Here is a 19,203-nt window from a genome sequence, read left to right as displayed (position 1 = left end):
CTACAAGATAGCAAATAGATGGCAGAAGGGTATGGCTGTCATATCAAATGAAGAGCCATGCTGAGATTTAAGAAGAGGAGAGGGGAAGAGGGCCAGAGTAAGGATTGTTAGCTGCTTTTACCCTTTAGAGAGGCTGAACCATATGGTAGTTCAGAAATCAGGTTTGGACCTGCCTTTAAATCTTTTGAGTTTTTGGCCAGTGTGACCTTAGGAAGTAATTTAACCTAATCTCAAGATTCTTTCATTGTAAAATTAATTTTATAATAATCATCTTCAAGACTTTTTGTTGGTGGTGGTCAGAGAGCTTGAACTCAGGGCCTGGGCACTGTCACTTAGCTTTTTTGCTCAAGGCTATATTGCTCTATCACTTTGAGCCATAGGTCCACTTCTGGTTTTCTGATGGTTAATTGGAGATAAGAAACCCAGAGACTCTTACCTGGACTGGCTTCAAACCATGATCCTCAGAGCTCATTCTTGAGTAGCTAAGATTACAGGTGTGTGAGCCACCAGCAACTGGCCAAGGAAGCACTGCACAAAGTTTAGTATGCTCATGCATTAAAAATGGTACTTTTCGCCGGGCGCTGGTGGCTCACGCCTGTAATCCTAGCTACTCAGGAGGCTGATATCTGAGGATCACGGTTCAAAGCCAGCCCTGGCAGGAGAGACCGTGAGACTCTTATCTCCAATAAACCACCAAAAAACCGGAAGTGGCGCTGTAGCTCAAGTGGTAGAGCACTCGCCTTGAGCTGAAGAGCTGAGGGACAGCGCCCAGGCCCAGAGTTCAAGCCCCACGACCGACAAAAAAAAAAAAAAAAAAAAAATGGTACTTTTCAGGCTGAATTGAAAAATAAAAAACACTAACAGCGGAGTCATAGGTCAATTCTGGCATAATCTAGGGAAATGCTGTTCTTGAATGTGTTAAAAACTGAACAATTACGTTTCATACCCAAAGATTCCTGCATGGTATTCTGCCACTTAGTAAAAAGTCATAATGTAAGTTCTTTTCCATTCTAAGACTCATAGATTTTATATGTAAACTGTTTCATTATTATGATTGTATTCAGAACTAAACCTAAAGAAGTTGGACCATGAAATATTTTACTTCAGGGTGTTTTTACCTTTTTATACCATCTACAAGAATTGCAGATGTAAGTAATATTAGTAGAATAAAATTTGAATCTTAGAAGCTCTTCTATAGTGTCTGTCTCTGGAGGGAATCTAAGTAGAATTTTAAGTATTAGCACCTTGAGAAAATTTAATTAAATTTTAGGGAAAAGGGCCAGGATGGTAAAACCAAAGATGGTATTTAAGTTATTTTTTTTTGGGGGGGAGGGGTCCAGTCGTGGGGCCTGAACTCTGGGCCTGGGTGTTGTCCCTCAGCCCTTCAGCTCAAAGCTAGCACTCTACCACTTGAGCCACAGCGCCACTTCTGGCTTTTTTCTTTTTGCTTATGTGGTGCTGAGGAATCGAACCCAGGGCCTCAGGCATGCAAGGCAAGCCACCTTCCCAGTCCTGCTACTTAAGTTCTATCTGGAGCAATTTTGAAATGTGTTTTGATAGTACAACTTTTGTTTGTGTGTAATTTATATTATCTCCTAGAAATTATTTGAAGCAGTAGCTTAGTATATTATACTAGATAATGGAGAAAAGAAAAGAGTTAAGAGGTCTTCTTATCAGATTAGAGAGTGAAATAATATATCCTAGCATTAACTACTATTGCTCAAAGAGAAATAGGATGTAGAGTGAAGATCTATCTATGTAGGATACAGAATGATGTAATGAAAACAAAAAACACAGTTTTCAGGATAATAGTTAAATGACTTAGTTTCTATATGAAACTTTTCTGCTTGGGCTGGCTTTAAACCACAGATCACACACAACCTTCTGAGTAGCTAGGAATCAGGAAATTATGAGCCTATTTTAAAACATTTAGAGATTGCAAAAATGGATGCATTTTTCAAGATTTCCTGTTTTCCTTCTATAGCATTTTTCCCTTCTTCCCCTCCTTCCCTCACACCCTCCTTTCCTTCCTTTCTCCCTTCTTCCCTCCCTCTCTCCCTTCATCCCTCCCTTATTCCCTTCCTCCCTTCCTTTCCTCCTTCCCTCCTTCCTTCTTTCCAATTCACCCATTCCAAAGATGTGCTCAACCACTGGCTTACAGCCTCAACCCATTCAGCTATTTTTTGTTGGGAAATAGAGGCAGACAGTCTTGCTACGTAGCCTAGACTGACTTCTGCTTGTGATTATCCTCTACTTCCAAGTACTGAAATTACAGGTGTGTTCCATCACAGCATACAGTCTCACAGCTAACAGTAAAAAAGGCATAATCCACTTGAGTTTCTTCACTCTATCAAGAATTTAATATAAGAAAGTTATAGCTGGGCACTGGTGGCTCACATCTGTAATTCTAGCTACTAGGAGGCTAAGATTTGAAGACCATGGTTCAAAGTCAGCCTGAACAGGAAAGTACATGAGACTCTTATCTCTAATTGACCAGGAAAAAGCTGAAAGTAGAAGTGTGATTCAAATGGTAGAACACCAGCCTTAAGCATAAAAACCACAAGGCTTTGAGTTCAAGCCCCAATACCAGCACAAAAGAGAGGGGGTGAGAAATTTCGCATACTGTAAGAGTGAATGGTTCAACTATAGAGCTTCCTTTCCCCTCCTCTCCTACTAGAACATCCAATGTCAGGCATAATATGATTGTTAACTTTAGTATAAAGTGAGTGCCAAGGGCTGGGAAGGTGGCTCAGTGGCAGAGCACTTGCCTTGCACGCATGAGGCCAAGGGTTCGATTCCTCAGCATCACATAAGCAAAAAGAAAAAGGCTGGAGGTGGCGCTGTGGCTCAAGTGGTAGAGCACTAGCCTTGAGCTGAAGAGCTGAGGGACAGCGCCTAGGCCCAGACTTCAGGCCCCACAACTGGACCCAAAAATAAATAAATAAATAAAATGAAGTGGGTGCCAAATCTTAGGACATTTTGTTGAACTCAGGGATGAGATCTGATGGTTTATTGGAGATAAGAATCTCATGGACTTTCCTACCTGGGCTGGCTTTAAACCAGGATCCTCAAATCTCAGCCTCCTGAGTAGCTAGGGTTACAGGCATGAACCACCAGTGCCTGGCTCTAAACTGAAGCTATATACTGGAAAATATACTCATGGTAATCAGTTGATCTAGGTATGACTACAAGTATAAGAGCTATTTTCTTCTTTTCCCAGGAGATTTTGATGAATTCATACATGATAATACTGACATTATGTTGAAAAACATAGCGGATGACCTTCGGAACTGCTTGCCTCTAGAAACCATGCTTTCTTCAGAACATCTAGCTCTTCAAAAAGTAAGTACATTAAATAAAATTAGTATACTTGGGTTGGAGGATAAAAGCATTTATTATACACTAATAATTGATGGGAAAGAATAAGGGACTGAATAACATTATCCTAGAGGAAATTTAGTTTTTCTACTTATGTAACTGTAACCCTTCTGTTTAATAAAGATTTTTAATAAAAAATTGACCCATAATATTGTGACCAAGGGGCTGGGAAGGTGGCTCAGTGGTACAGCACTTGCTTTGCATGCGTGAGGCCCTGGGTTCGATTCCCCAGCACCACATAAGCAAAAAGAAAAAAAGCTGGAAGTGGCGCTGTGGCTCAAGTGGTAGAGTGCTAGCCTTGAGCTGAAGAGCTGAGGGACAGCACCCAGGCCCAGAGTTCAGGCCCCACGACCAGACCAAAAAAAAAAAAAAATATTGGAACCAAATAAAATATTTTATCTTCCTTGATTGATTGATTGATTGATTTTTGGCTGGTTGTGGGGCCTGAACTCTGGGCCTAGCTGCTGTCCCTGAGCTCCTCAGCTCAAGGCTAACACTCTACCACTTGAGCTATAGCAGCACTTCCGGCTGCTTTTTCTGCTTATGTGGTGCTGAGGAATCAAACCCAGGGCCTCATGCATGCAAGGCAAGCACTCTACTACTGAGCCACCTTCCCAGCCCCCTAGATTTCTTTCTGATCTTTTTGTATATGCATACTTGATTTTAACACATATGGCATTTTTATGCCTGTGTGAGACTATCGGTAAAATTTTTAGGTATCTGTGCAAAATACTTTTTATTTTTCCTGGGGCTTGAACTCGGGGTCTGCGTGCTTTTCTTGAGCCTCTTTGTACTCAAGGCTGGTGGTCTACCACTTGAGCCACAGAGCCACTTCTGGCTTTTTTCTGGGTAGTTTATTGGAGATAAGAGTCTTGTGGACTTTTCGGCCTGAACTAACATAAACCACAATCTTCAGATTTGAGCCTCCTGAGTAGCTGGATTATAGGCACAAAATTCTTTTGTTATGTGTGTGTGTGTGTGTGCCAGTCCTGGTGCTTGACCCATGACCTGTGTGCTGTTCTTGAGCTTTTGTGCTTAAGGGGGTTAGTATTCTACCGCTTGAGCCAAAGCTCCACTTCCAGCAAAATTCTTCATTATAAGTAAGGTAGTGGGGGCTGGGAAAGTGGCTCAGTGGTAGAGCGCTTGCATGCCTGAGGCCCTGGGTTCGATTCCTCAGCACCACATAAGCAAAAAGAAAAAAGCCGGAAGTGGAGCTGTGGCTCAAGTGGTAGAGTGCTAGCCTTGAGCTGAAGAGCTGAGGGACAGCGCCCAGGCCCAGAGTTCAAGCCCCACGACCGGACCCAAAAACAAAAAAAACAAAAAACAAAATAAGTAAGGTAGTGGGCTGGGAAGGTAGCTCAGTGGTAGAGCGTTTGCCTTGCATGCATGAGGCCCTGGGTTCAATTCCTCAGCACCACATAAGCAAAAAGAAAAAAGCCGGAAGTGGTGCTGTGGCTCAAGTGGTAGAGCACTAGCCTTGAGCTGAAGAGCTGAGGGACAGCGCCCAGGCCCAGAGTTCAGGCCCCATGACCGGACCCAAAAAAAAAAAAAAAGTAAGGTAGTTTCTTTGGAGAAATCTCCTTGAGTATCAATTTCTTTGTCTGTAAAATATGCTACTTAGGATGGAAAATATTATCTCTAATATTCCTTTCAGTTAAAATTTTATATATTTCTTTCTATGTTCTGTATCATTCTAGGCCTAATAAAAAGCGATTACTGTCTCAGTAATAAAATGAGTACAGCAGTTCCTGACTTGCATCAAAACTTCCTCTCTTGTGTTTTTGCACTCAGAAGTTGGGCATATAAGCCACTGATGTTTTGCCTTAGCAATAAAAAGAGACCTCTTTGTACTTTGTTTCTTTTGATGTTTTGCTCTCTCCTCCAGATACAGCAGCAGCCAGAACCCACAGTTCACGTTGATGCATTCCTTTATGATGAAGACTTTATTGATTCATTATGTGAGGAAGGAAAAATGAGCAGAAACTACTGCATGGCTTGTGGCTCCCATCAGACAGCCCCTCTAGGTAGGCAACTCAAGTGTGCCCTTGATTTCATTGAAGTCATTGGATATTTTTGGAAGAAAATAAGTCAACTTTATCTATGATATCTAGGCCACTGAATGTCCCCCAGAACATCTAGACACTGTTCAATCAGAGGTGACTCTTTTAAGTCTAGGAATTAATGTGAAATGATGAAATACAGGGGAAACTGACTTCTACTCTCCCTACTCAACAAAGATGGATGTATAAACCACATGTTGACTTGTTTACTAGGAGAAATGTAACTTCTAGGGGGGCTGAAATGATCTCCTTAAAAAATATCTGTGGGAGAGGTCAGATAGGATCCAATAGTGTTGAGTGACAGTAGTGAGATACTCAGAGTGCAGAGCAAAAGTTTGGGCCATGTTTTGATCTAATAAAACATCTCTGATGCATAAGGGCAACAGCAATGACAGTAACTTTCTTGCGTCTCTGCCCTTCAGCTACAGCAACAGGAAACTAGACTGACTCCATGTTCTGTTTATGTGCCCTTTATTCAAACTGGATGGAATTATCCAGGCTGTTGCTTTAGACATACATTTCCCTGCTCCCTTAGCTTGAAAGTTGTTACTTAGGCAAGAGGTTGACAACTTTCCAGGTAGGTAATCTTGTGCTTCTAATACTGATCTTGGATTAAGATTCTTCTCAAAGGTTAACTACTCCCAATGTTGAAATTTGTTGCTAATACAAAATAGGTTAATCCTATATTATAATTTGAAATAAACCTGATATACCAGTAAGATTAACTTCTAGATAATGTCAATTTGAAGTCATTGAAATTCACAGAATAAAAAAGACTTGGACAAGAACAATAGAGAAAAAACTAAAAAGTGAATTAGAATGCCAAATTAAGTAGATCTGCTTTGTAGAATTTTTTTAAATTAATTTATTTTTTTGTCGGTCATGGGGCTTGAACTCTGGGCCTGAGCGCTGTTCCTCGCTCTTCAGCTCAAGGCTAGTGCTCTACTACTTGAACTACAGTGCCACTTCCAGTTTTCTAGTGGTTTATTGGAAATAAAAGTTTCACGGACTTTCCTGCCCGGGCTGGCTTTGAACTGCAATCCTCAGATCTCAGCCTCCTGAGTAGCTAGGATTACAGGTGTGAGCCATCGGTGCCCGGCTGCTTTTATAGAATTTTATAGCCAGGCACCAGTGGCTCAGGCCTATAATCCTAGCTAGTCAAGAAGTTGGGATCTGAGGAAAGTGGAAAGGAGGGAACAGAAAAGGAGGGGAGGAGAGGGAGACAAAAAAAAAGAGGGAGGGAGGAAGGGAGGGAAAGAAGTTTACAGATGAACTTAGACAAAAATCTGAATATTATATTACCTCTACCCATAAAATTTAGATTATAAATATGACTGGATTTCCAAAGCAACTCAGATAACTGCAATGAATCTGAAATAGCTATTACCATGAGGGACTCTGACAAATACTCATAGGACAAGGAGTTTAGCTACACTAATGACAATTCTGTAGCCTGAAGAAGGACTGCTATGACAAACCTCACCATCCTGGGCAGATAATGACACCCTAAGCCCAATAGATACTTTTGAAACCTAGGCATACTTAGTATTCTGTTCCAAGAGATTGGCTTACCAAAACCCATTTTCTTTGCCACCTTCTGATAGCTATAACCAAGGTCTCTCCCCGTCCTGACTTTTATGGATATATAGGACACAACATAGTGAGTTTTGGGGTTAACTCCTATTAAAAGAAAACCAGACTCAGGTTATCACAGAAACTGGGATATGGAGGGCAAATAAAGAAGCAAGGAATGGAATTAAAGGCCATTTAGGGAGATATCTTAGTCTCCTTCCATTTCTCTTCTCTTGCACTTCAGAATGCACATTCAGAGGTAGTCATTTGTTTTCTGCTTCACAATGTATGCAGCAATATGTGGTAGTTTTGAAGTTAGCTCTGGCCTAAGATGAGAAAGCCAGATAATGTAGGAATTACAAAACTGTCTTAGGCAGAAACAGATCACAAGGAAAAAAGGAAAGGAAAACCCAGGACATCCCCAGCAGCAGTAAGAAGGAAATAAGGGCACGTGGCTATGGACAGACACCTGAGTGTCTGTGAGGATAATCTAGTAGTCTCTTAAATATCAAACTTAGTATTTGTTCTTCACTAATACAGCTCAGAGTGGATGGATACAAAATTATCCCATTAGTATTTTATGAAACCAGGCTCACACAGTGGCTCACACCTATAATCCTAGCTACTCACAAGCTGAGACCTGAGGATTGTGGTTTGAAGCCAGCCAGGGAGAAAAGTCTGTGAGACTCTTATCTCCTATAAACAACTCAGAAAAAGCTAGAAGTGGTGCTGTGACGCAAGTGGTAGAGCACTAGCCTTGTGCACAAAGAGGCTCGGGACAGCACACAGGCTCTGAGTTCCAGCCCTATTAAAATTAAAAAACAAAATTAAAAAACTCTGAATAAACTGGAGGGCCTTCATTGTATACTTTATGAATGCAGGCAAGAGAATTAGAAGTACAGACTGTAATTGTTAATAGCTACAATTTGATGTTCCCTCTTGTTCTGATTCTCCAGGATTTCTTTCTCATTCCTTCTCCATCGTGGAGTTGAAGTTCATTTATCATCATGTACTCCCTGACCTGTCGGGAAAGGTCTTGGTTGACGTTGGCTCCAGACTTGGCACAGTCCTTTATGGGGTAAAGTCCAGCTTGTGGACATATGCAGCATTTGGAAAATACTTTCTTCTCCTGCTAGCAACAGCTTTCTTTGCCTGCCACCATCCAAGGTGACAGCTTGGCTTTATTTATTAAAAAGTAACAGCAAAAGGATAAAGTAGTCTATAACATAGACAAGCTCCTAGTTCTATTTGATGCTTATGGTTGAGTTGGGAATTTCAAAGACCAACGGTTTGGTTCCCTTTACCAGCTTGCCTCCTCAATGCAGATGACAAATGTAAACAAAATAAGCATGTGACTTTTGTAACGCTGTGCTGTTTGCCAGTCTCCAAGGTCTTCTTACCTTTATTTTCTTTATACTGTGCTGGAATGAAATAATATGCTAGGCTTTGCTAAGAAGCCTTAGAAAACTGACAAAACAGTCGTTGTGCAGCTTTATGGCAAGTCACTTAACACCTCTAGTTCCTCATCTGTAATGAGCAAACTAAACGACAAATCTTGTTCCAATTTTCTGTGAATGTTTGAATGTAGATATCTGGTTCTGAACTACCACTTCAGTGTAGTTTTTCTTTTAAATTCAAATCCTGTGAATTTCTAAGTTCTGAAACGGTTTTATCAAAAAAACACTGAAACATGGTTTCTGGTTGTTATTAGTAGACATGTTAATACATGTGGCCAACAGCAGTAGAGACTCATGATGCCAGAAACCTACACTCAATTCCCAGCAGCATTGCCTGCTTTCACCAGAAACAATGAACTCTTCAGTGCTTAATTAATTTTTAATGTTAAAACTTTTATTTTTTAACCAGGTCTTTTGAACTCAGGGCCTGGGTGCTATGCCTGAACTTTTATGCTCAAAGCTAGCTCTCTATGGCTTAAGTCTTCACCTACCTCTTTTTGGAGGTTAATTGGAAGTAAGAGTCTTGTGGATCTTCCTGCCTGGGCTGGCTTTGTACCAGGATCCTCAGATCTCAGCCTCCTGAGTAGCTAGGATTATAGGTGTGAGCCACCTGGTGCCTGGCAGAACTTGTGTTCTACATAGAAAATTTATGTATTAGTTTTCATTGCTTGGTTTTTAGTTTTTAGTTTATAGTTATTTGTGCTTTTTGGTGGGGAGGGGGTATTGGTTTGGTGTTCATATCGTTCTAGTAGAAATAAACACACTTAAAAGTTAATTGATTTACATCAAAATATATTTTCCTGTTTTTAGGGTTACCTTTACAGTTCTATTTCTCTGTGTCTTTGTGTCTCTGTCTCTGTCTCTCTCTCTCTCTCCCTCTCTTTCTCTCTCTTGGATATGAGAGTCTTGCTTTATCAACCAAGCTGGCCTTGAACTCCTGGGCACAAGCTATTCTCTGGCCTCAACCTCCTGAGGCCAACTAACTCATTTGTCCAATGTTTTTTTGTTTAGAAAAAAATAGAAATTAGGATTATTGTTTCCTTTATTTTATAGGTGCTAATCAATATTCAGATTTGTTGAAAAAGTAAAATGCTGACATACCTATAATCTCAGCACTCATGAAGCTCAGGAAAGAAGTGCTCAGGTTCCAGCCTAGCTGGACTACAAAAGAAGTGTTCTATTAGTATAATGCTAGATAAAATTTCTGGCTATGTGGTTATAGTGCTGGTGTTGATAAATTTAAATAGATTGATGTTTCTCTTCATATAGGTCACTGATTCAATCAGTTACATATATTCTGAAAATTCTTTTTTTTTTTTTTTTTGGTTGGTGGTGGTCGTGGGTCCTGAACTCTGGGCCTGGGTGCTTTCCCTGATCTCTTCAGCTCAAGGCTAGTTCTCTACCACTTGAGCCACAGCGCCACTTCTGGCTTTTTCTTCTTATGTGGTGCTGAGGAATTGAACCCAGGGCCCAGCTCCACTTACAGCTTTTTTGGTAGTTAATTGGAGATAAGAGTCTCAAGGACTTCTTCCCTTTCCAGGGTGTCTTCAAACTTTGATCCTTAGATCTCAGCCTCCTGAGTAACTAGGATTACAGGTGTGAGCCACTGGCATCCAGCCAGATCGTCAATTCTTGACCATCCTTCTTAGTAATTGGTTAGATAACTTGGCTAGGCACCAGGCAGACTTCCATCAGTCATTGTCCTGACTTAGGTCACCTTCCCCAGTGTCAGACTCTGCATGAATTATCAATCTATTTCTTCCTCTTATTTGTTTTTTGGTTTGGTTTGGTGTTTTGTTGTTGTTGTTGTTGTAGTTTCTACTGGTCCTGTGGCTTGATCTCAGGGCCAGGTGCCATCCTTGAGCCTCTGTGTTCAAGGCTAGCACTCTACTACTTGAGCTACAGCGCCACTTCTGGCTTTTTTGATTTCAGATTTCAGCCACCTGAATAGCTAGGATTACAGACGTGAGCCCCTGGAGCCTGGCTTCATTTCCTCCTTTCTTTTGATGTAACTTCTCTAGAAATTGGGTAGTAGAGAAACTGTATGTAATCTTTTTCTTATTTCCAACTTTGTTAAATGCCCCAGTTTTTTCTCAGAAAATAAAATTATAAATCCATGATGGGAACTAATAAACTACAACCAAGGCCTTGATTGTAGTATAGCAGAGTTCTAGATGTCATAAGTTTTACATAATCAAGATGTTTCATTTTATATTTACTTCATTGGACTTTTCTTACGTTTGATTTTTTTATTTTGTGTCTGCTTTTTTTTTTCTTTTTTTGAAGTTTGACTTTTTAAATTCTAGTAGAAATAAACACACTTAAAAGTTAATTGATTTACATCAAAATATATTTTCCTGTTTTTAGGGTTACCTTTACAGTTCAGCTATACAGCTCTATGGAGTAGAATTGAATGGAGACTTTTGCCAATTGCAGGAAATGGTCATTAAAAAATACCAGTTCAGTGACAGAATAAAGGTACGTCAAAATATGTATCATGTTACCCATGTATATCTTTTTTTTTTTTTTTTGATTCAGTTGTGGGGCTTCAACTCTGGGCCTGGGCGCTCTGTCCTTCAGCTCTTCAGCTCAGGGCTAGCGCTCTACCACTTGAGCCACAGTGCCACTTCTGGCTTTTTTTTTTTTTCCTTTTTGCTTCTGTAGTGCTGAGGAATCGAACCCAGGGCCTCATGCATGCAAGGCAAGCACTCTACCACTGAGCCACCTTCCCAGCCCTATCCATGTATATCTTAACTGAACTCAATCCCTTCTGCATTGCTTTTTAACTTGTTCTGGGTGGTTATGTAGAAACAGACCAGGTTGGCTTTTTTTTTTTTTTTGTCGGTTGTGGGGCCTGAACTCTGGGCCTGGGCACTGTCCCTGAGCTCTTCAGCTCAAGGTGAGTGTTCTACCACTTGAGCCACAGCACCACTTCCAGTTTTTTGGTGGTTTATTGGAGATGAAAGTCTCAAGGACTTTCCTGTCCAAGCTGGCTTTGAACTGTGATCCTCAGATCTCAGCCTCCTGAGTAGCTAGGATTACAGGTGGGAGCCACCAGAACCTGGCCTTGGCTTTAATATTTTAAAACACTAGTAAAACTGAAGTGTTATAATTTTATCACTCATATGGTTCTTCCTTGCTAATTTTATTAGAAAGTAGAATTTTTTTCTCAGTTTTGTCCATAGTTTTGATAGCAACTTTTTTTAATCTCTAGAGATTGGCTAATAATTTATTCATTAAACTGTAAATTTTGAAAATTTTTAAAAGGGCTATGTAACACTCACAGGTTACTTTATCTAAGCTTACAGAAGCTATTGTGGATACCACAGAATAGTAGTAGTTCATGAAGGATGATGCCTTGGGTTAGGTTTTCTTTTTCTGCTATAAAGAAGAAAAAAATTTAAACCACACAAACAGAAATTTCATTTATTAATGTAAAAGTCCTGTTGTTTGGGGCTGGGAAGGTGTCTCCATGGTAGAGTGCTTGCCTTGCATGCATGTGGACCTGGGTTCGATTCCTCAGCACCACATAAGCAGAAAAAGCCAGAAGTGGCACTGGCTCAAGTGGTAGAGCACTAACCTTGAGTTGAAGTGCTGTGGGACAGTGCCCAGGCCCAGAGTTCAGGCCCCATGACCAACAAAAAGAAAAAAAAAGAAGTCCTGTTGTTTCACTAAGAATCCATTACTTGTGATGATGACACAGAGTACTAGCTACCTCTAATGTTAAGGGCAATCTAATCTTGAAAGACAGCCCAGTAGGATATTTTTTTTGTCGGTTGTGAGGCTTGAACTCTGCCTGGGTGCTGTCCCACAGCTCTTCAGCTCAAGGCTAGCGCTCTACCACTTGAGCCATAGCGCCACTTCTGGTTTTCTGGTGGTTTATTGGAGATAAGAGTCTTTATAGACTTTTCTGCCCCAGCTGGCTTTTGACCGTGATCCTCAGATCTCAGCCTCCTGAGTTGTTAGGATTATAGACATGAGCCACCAGACCAGGCCCAGTAGTATATTTTTTTAATATATTTTTATTGTGAAAATACTGTACAGAGGGGTTACAATTACATGGGTAAGATAATGAGCACATTTTTATCAAACATTGTAGCCTCCTGCTTTGTTTCCCCTTCCCATCCCTTCCCATCCTCCCCTCCCCCGCCCTCCCCCACCAAGTTGTAAAGTTCGTTTTTCGACATAATGACTTGTACATCTCATTGTTGCAATGAGTCCTCCTGTATCCCTGTTTTAACAATTTGTTTTTTCCCTTCCCCTCCACATATACCAACATCATACATAGTGAAAACAGGGATTGTACCATAGGGGAGGGACATACAAGGTAACAAAGACATAATCTTATAAATATGTCCAGTAGTATATTTTTAAAAGAGGATCTAACCTTCCCCAATTTTTATGGTAATGTATAATAATCTTTTTTTTTCCTTCTTAATTTTTTTCTTGGTCAGTTGTGGGGCTTGAACTCTGGTCCTGGGTGCTGTCCCTGAACTCTTCAGCTCAAGGCTAGCATTCTACCACTTGAGCCACAGCGCCACTTCCTGCCTTTTCTGTTTATGTGGTGCTGGGAGTTCGAACCCAGGGCCTCATGCATGCGAGGCAAGCACTCTACCACTGAGCCACATTTTTTTCTGGGGGGAGGGGTAGGTCATGAGACTTGAACTCTGGGCCTGGGTACTGTCCCTCAGCTCTTCAGCTCAAGGCTAGCACTCTACCACTTAAGCCACAGCACCACTTCTGGCTTTTTCTGTTATTGTGGTGCTGAGGAATCGAACCCAGGGCCTCATGCATGCAAGCCACCTTCCTAGCCCTGTAGCTTATAATTTCTATGGTCACCAGCAGCCTGTGATGGATTATGAAACTCCTTTTCTCCACTTCTTGTTTGGGTTTTTTTTTTTTACTGCATTTTTTTTGGCTTTTCTTTTTTGGTACTGGGGATCGAACCCAGGACGTTGCACTTGCTAGGCAAGCGCTTTGCCACTGAGCTACATCCCAGCCCATTCTCCACTTCTGTGATAGGAATAGCTCAGGACCTTACACATTTTAAAAAACTGCTCTTCCACTGAACTATATAGCCCCTAAAAAACTTTCTCGTGTGCCATCCTATAACTATTGCAGCTCTCTTCTTTCCTTCCCTTCTCACCTGGTTTTGGCTTACTCTCTCCTTGGCACTGTTTCCCACCCCACCCCCCCAGTCCTGGGGCTTGAACTCTCAATGTCTTCTTTCTTCCTTCCTTTCTTTCTTTCTTTCTTTCTTTCTTTCTTTCTTTCTTTCTTTCTTTCTTTCTTTCTTTCTTTCTTTCTTTCTTTCTTTCTTTCTTTCTTTCTTTTTTTTGTTGGTTGTGGGTCTTGAACTCTGGGCCTGGGTGCTGACCCTAAGCTCTTCGGCTCATGCTAGCACTCTACCTCTTGAGTCACAGAGCCACTTCCGGCTTTTGCTGTTTATGTGGTGCTCAGGAATCGAACCCAGGGCTTCATGCATTCAAGGCAAGCACTCTACCACTAAGCCACCTTCCCAGCCCCTCTCATGTCTTTTGCTAAAGGCTAGTATTCTACCACTTAAGCCACACAGTCACTTCCAGCTTTTTCTGTTTTTGTGGTACTGAGGAATCAAACCCAGGGCTTCATACATGTTAGGCAAGCACTCTACCACTGAGCCACATTCCCAACCCTTCTTGGCATTTTTATAGAGTTAATTATGTATAATAGCTTTCCATTCCATTACTAGATTGTAATATATTTGAGAGCATATATTTTGTGTCTCATTTATGGTACTTTCTATCTCCCTACATTGTATCTTGCACATAGGAGATACTCAGTAAATGTTGGGAAAATTGGCTAGAAGTGTGGCTCAAGAAGCAGAGTTTCTGTCAAACAGCTGCCAAGCCCTAAGTGGAAACCTCAGGACTGACTCCCTAGAAAAAGAGTTGGGGGTGGGGGACTGGGAAGGTGGCTCAGTGGTAGAGCGCTTGCCATGCACGCATGAGGCCCTGAGTTCGATTCCTTAGCACCACATAACCAGAAAAAAAAAGCCAGAAGTGCTGCTATGGCTCAAGTGGTAGAGTGCTAGCCTTGAGCTGAAGAGCTGAGAGACAGCGCTCAGGCCCAGAGTCAGGCCCCATGACCAGACCAAAAAAAAAAAAATAGAGTAGAAGATCTATGAACTGAGAGTTCAAAGAACTTTTATGAAATAAAAGGAAAAAACAAAACAATCAAATCTTAGCAGGTTTCTATGTTTTACTAGATGGAAAGTAACTCCTGTGGGAATCCCGTAGCCTGCTCTTACCCACAGTCAGAAGTGTGGACCACTCATGGTACTTCTCCACACTGAGCAGGACCTGGTTCTTATATGGCAGCCTTCTCTCACATGAACTCATTCTTCTGTAGGTGCTTCATGCAGACATCTGTACCCAGGGCTCACTTCTGCAAAATGCTGATGTCATCATCATGAATAACGTCTTCGAATATTTTCTTAATGAGACACAACAAGTCAGGTATGTTAGTTTTCCCATAAGAAATCCATTACAAAAATATATCCTAAGCCATGCACTACTCAGGAGACTGAGATCTGAGGATCGCAATTCAAAGCCAGCCTGGGCGGGAAAGTATGTAAGTTTCCAATAAACCACCAGGAAACAAGAAGTAGCGCTGTGGCTCAAGTGGTAGAGTGCTTGCCTTGAGCTGAAGAGCTCAGGGACAGTGCCCAGGCCCAGAGTTCACTGACTCCCCCCACTACCATCAATATATATATATATAGTACTGTGCCTAGGCCCTGAATTCAAGCCCCATGACTGACAAAAAGAAAGAAAAATCCAACAAGGTATGTTAGAAATGTTTCCAAATTAAACTTTTTTAAGCCTTAACTATGAGATTTATTTTATTAAGGAAACATGTTGTATATATTAGGTAGGAATTTTATATATACTTTTCTTTTACATGGGGTACTGAGGATTGAACCCAGGGCCTTGTGCTTGCAAGGCAGTTATTCTACCACTTGAGTCACACTTCTAGCCACAAGGCAAAACATTTTTTTTTTTTGGTTGGTTGTGGGGCTTGAACTCTGGGCCTGGGCACTGTCTCTGAGCTTTTCAGCTCAAGGTTAGTGCTCTGCTACTTGGAGCCACAGCTCTACTTCAGGTTTTCTGGTGGTTAATTGGAGATAAGAGTCTCAAGGACTTTCCTTTGGATCTGGCTTTGAACTATGATCCTCAGATCTCAGCCTCCTGAGTAGCTAGGATTACAGGCATGAGCCACAGGCGCCCAGCTTGTGTAGATAAGTTTTCAACTCCTTTGGGTAAATCTCAAGGAGCACAATATCTGGATTGCATGGTAAGCATGTTTTTAGTTGTAGTAGAAATTTCCTGACAACTGGAACTGTAATTTACAGATTGAGTACTTGTTCATCATGCCCAAGGCCTGGGGTCAGACCCAAGCACTACAAAGAAACAAAACAAACAATCCTGCTGTCTTCCAAATGACTGCATCTTTCTGCATTCTTACTAGTCATGAATGAGTTTCTTTTGTTCCACATCTTTACCAGCATTTAGTGTTTTTAGTGGTTTGAATTTTGTCCATTCTAGTAGATGGGTAGTAATAGCTTATTATTCTTCTCTAATGTACTTTTTTTTTTTTTTAATGTATTGTAGTGCCTGGGAATATATCAGCCACAACGTAAGGAAAAAAGGATCATTATTAGTGACAGTACCAAGTCTTGAAGATTCTCTTTCAGGCCTTCAAGTATGTAAGCCTGTTTTTAAAAATTAGCATATAATAACTATACAAAATTTCATTCTGTGTTTCCATACATGTGTGTCTTGAACCATGATTCTTCCACTCTCAGCCTCCCACATAGCTTGGGGTGACAGACATACACAACTATGTCTAGCTGTGGGTTAAAAAGGTTTTATGGCTGGGAATGTGGCTTAGTGATAGAGTGCTTGCATAGCATGCATGAAGCTCTGGGTTTGATTCCTTAGTACCATAAAAACAGAAAAAGCCAGAAGTGAGTCTGTGGCTCAAGTGGTAGAATGTTACCTTGAGTACAGAGAGGCTCAAAGACAGAGCCCAAGCTCTATGTTCAAGCCCCAGGACCAGCAAAAAAAAAGGGGGGCTTGTGAATTTTTCTGCCCTGGCTAGCATTGAATCACAGTCCTCTCTTTCTCAGACTTCTACATAGAGAAGCATTAGTCACTAGTGCCCAGCATACTTTTCTAGCACTTTCATTGCCAAAGTTTTTTGCTGCTGCTTTTTTTTTTTCTTCTGTTACTGGTGTTTGCACTACAGGCCTCACACTTGTTAGGCAGGTGCTGTGCCACAGAGTCATACCTCCAGACCTTTTTAGAACTGGTTAATTTTGAGTTAGGGTTTCACTTTCTACCCAGATGCACACCTCATCTACCACCCACCTATTTTAAGCTTCCTTGTTGGTTCTGGGATGACAGACAGACACCATTGCATCCAGCTTCCCTCTGTTAAGATGGAGTCTCACAGAGTTTTCTGCCCAGCCTGGCCTCAAACCATGATCTTCCAATTGCCAAGTTGGCTGTATTTCAGGGGTAAGCCACTAGTGCCAGTATTGACCAATATTATTGCTTAAATATAGATTTTTGGTTTATTTCCTGATCTCAAAAGTCCTGAAATATATATGTATATGTATATATGTATGTATTTATTTTTTATTTTTTTATTTTTATTTTTTTGTCGGTCATGGGGCCTGAACTCTGGGCCTGGATGCTGTCCCTGAGCTCTTCATCTCAAGGCTAATGCTCTACCACTTGAACTACAGCACCACTTCTTTCCACTTACATGGTGCTGAGGAATCAAACCCAGGGCCTCATGCATGCAAGGCAAGCACTTTACCACTGAGCCACCTTCCCAGCCCCTGAAATGTATTTCACATCTAAATATAGATTGAGTCCCTTGCTTCTCTATTCAACTTATTAAACTAGGTGGCAATAGTTTTAAGTTACCAAACACTAGCCGGGATTGGGAATTTAGCTCAGTGGAAGAGCATTTGCCTGGCAAGTGCAAGGCCCTGAGTTTGGTCCTCAGCTCTAGGGAGAAAAAAAAGTAAGGAAAAAAACAAGATAACCAACACTAGTGAATATATCTGTAAGAGACATGATACCCATATCATATCCAGGAGTAGCCACGCGTTTAGTTCCAGCTTTGTGAGAGATCTCATATCTCTTTTGCACAAAATTCAAAACCAGCCTAGGTAACACAGAGAGAGAGAGAGACCCCTTTCTCAAAACAAAAAGCTAAAATACTTTTTAAAATGTCCAGTGTGATAGCTAATCCCTATAATTTTAGCTGTTTTAGAAGTAGAGATTAAGAGGATCACTGGCTGAGGCCAGCCCAGGCAAAAAATAGGGACCCTATTTTAACCAATAAGCTGAGCATAATGTTACACACCAGTCATCCCAGCTATATGGAAGATATAAATAGGAGGATCAGGCCATCCAAGAGTTTTCCCTATTTGGAATAATAACTAAAGCAAAACCATTATTTATTGTGTCTCCCATTTGTGTGGAGTAATTTAGTGGTTTTTCACTTGCCAGAATAACAGCTTTCATACTAAATACATAAATCTTTCCAAACAACCATTCGAAATGGCTTAATATTTTTAAAAAGCCATAATATTTAAAAAGAGGCTAGGTAAATTCTTGATAACTATATTCTTTTCCTCCTCAAGAGAGCTTTCTGTGCCATGGTGCCTCAGTTTCTGTGGCAGGGATTTGTGTTTGTGGGGGGATGGGTCTCATGAAGGCTGTTCCCACCACTACTGGGGATCTCTGAACAGCCATGCTGTGTTTTCTGTGTACTCCCATTGTTGTTTTAGTCCACTGTTGTTTAAGCCTGATGCACTTATTTCACTCTACCTACTACATGAAAATAATTAGTCTATATTTGATTCTTTCAAGTTCCAAAATCAGAATAAACTTGCCATGTAGTACAATCCAAAAGTATTCATGTGGCCCCACAGAATAAAACCTACGATGTCAAGTCCTGTGATAGGATGGCTTTAGGAAATTCCAGAGAGTGGCTCATTGTGCAGTTTTCAGTGTTTGTTTGTTTTCTTCTCTTTCCTAGACCAATATAGAGTTATCCGTCTGGGTTGAAGAGGTACCACTGAACTATGAGGTATACCCACAAAAGGATATTGACAGAGAAGCCCTGGAACAAATTCATTTATATAAGATTCTCTAGCTCTAAAGCAATCCTATCTACCTAGTACAGTGTTGCATTGAGTGTATTACAAAGTAATGAGGAGACATGCCAGTATCCTACTACAAACTTTTCTGTATATTCTCTTTATACTTTGTATATGATTGCATAGTTTTATATGTATATACATACATATGGATGCATATGTAGGTACATATACAACTCTGTTCTACTTTGTATGATAACATAATTAAAATATTTATTTGGGGCTGGGAAGGTGGCTCAGTGGTAGAGCGCTTGCCTTGCATGCATGAGGCCCTGGGTTCGATGCCTCAGCACCACATAAGCAAAAAAAAAAAAAAGCCGGAAGTGGCGCTGTGGCTCAAGTGGTAGAGCACTAGCCTTGAGCTGAAGAGCTGAGGGACAGTGCCCAGGCCCAGAGTTCAGGCCCCACGACCGGACCCAAAAAATAAATAAAAAAATAAAATAAAATAAAATATTTATTTGAAGTTTGTTTTCACTTTTGTTCTGTTAAAAACAAAACTGTGTCAGTCTTGACTCATAAA

General features: G+C 40.9%; 1 protein-coding gene across 2 annotated transcripts in view; it reads left to right on the top strand.

Annotated features, from left to right (window-relative positions):
• The window catches only part of LOC122106505, a 31,583-nt gene extending 12,646 nt beyond the window's left edge, over positions 1-18,937 (top strand). Inside the window, exons 2-8 of one of the 2 annotated variants that reach the window (XM_042677860.1) lie at positions 3,221-3,342; positions 5,264-5,402; positions 7,967-8,088; positions 10,835-10,945; positions 14,858-14,964; positions 16,117-16,207; positions 18,563-18,937. In XM_042677860.1, the coding sequence (XP_042533794.1) occupies positions 3,221-3,342; positions 5,264-5,402; positions 7,967-8,088; positions 10,835-10,945; positions 14,858-14,964; positions 16,117-16,207; positions 18,563-18,679 (809 nt within the window). In that variant the 3' untranslated portion in view covers positions 18,680-18,937. Of the gene's footprint in view, positions 1-3,220; positions 3,343-5,263; positions 5,403-7,966; positions 8,089-10,834; positions 10,946-14,857; positions 14,965-16,116; positions 16,212-18,562 lie in introns of both variants that reach the window. The other variant, XM_042677861.1, reaches the window with a different exon arrangement.
• The last annotated feature ends 266 nt before the right edge of the window (positions 18,938-19,203 follow it).

Source organism: Dipodomys spectabilis, unplaced genomic scaffold (assembly GCF_019054845.1).
Source record: "Dipodomys spectabilis isolate Male_0828 unplaced genomic scaffold, ASM1905484v1 ptg000042l, whole genome shotgun sequence".
Classification (NCBI taxonomy): domain Eukaryota; kingdom Metazoa; phylum Chordata; class Mammalia; order Rodentia; family Heteromyidae; genus Dipodomys; species Dipodomys spectabilis.
This window is presented reverse-complemented; position numbering and strand designations above follow the sequence as displayed.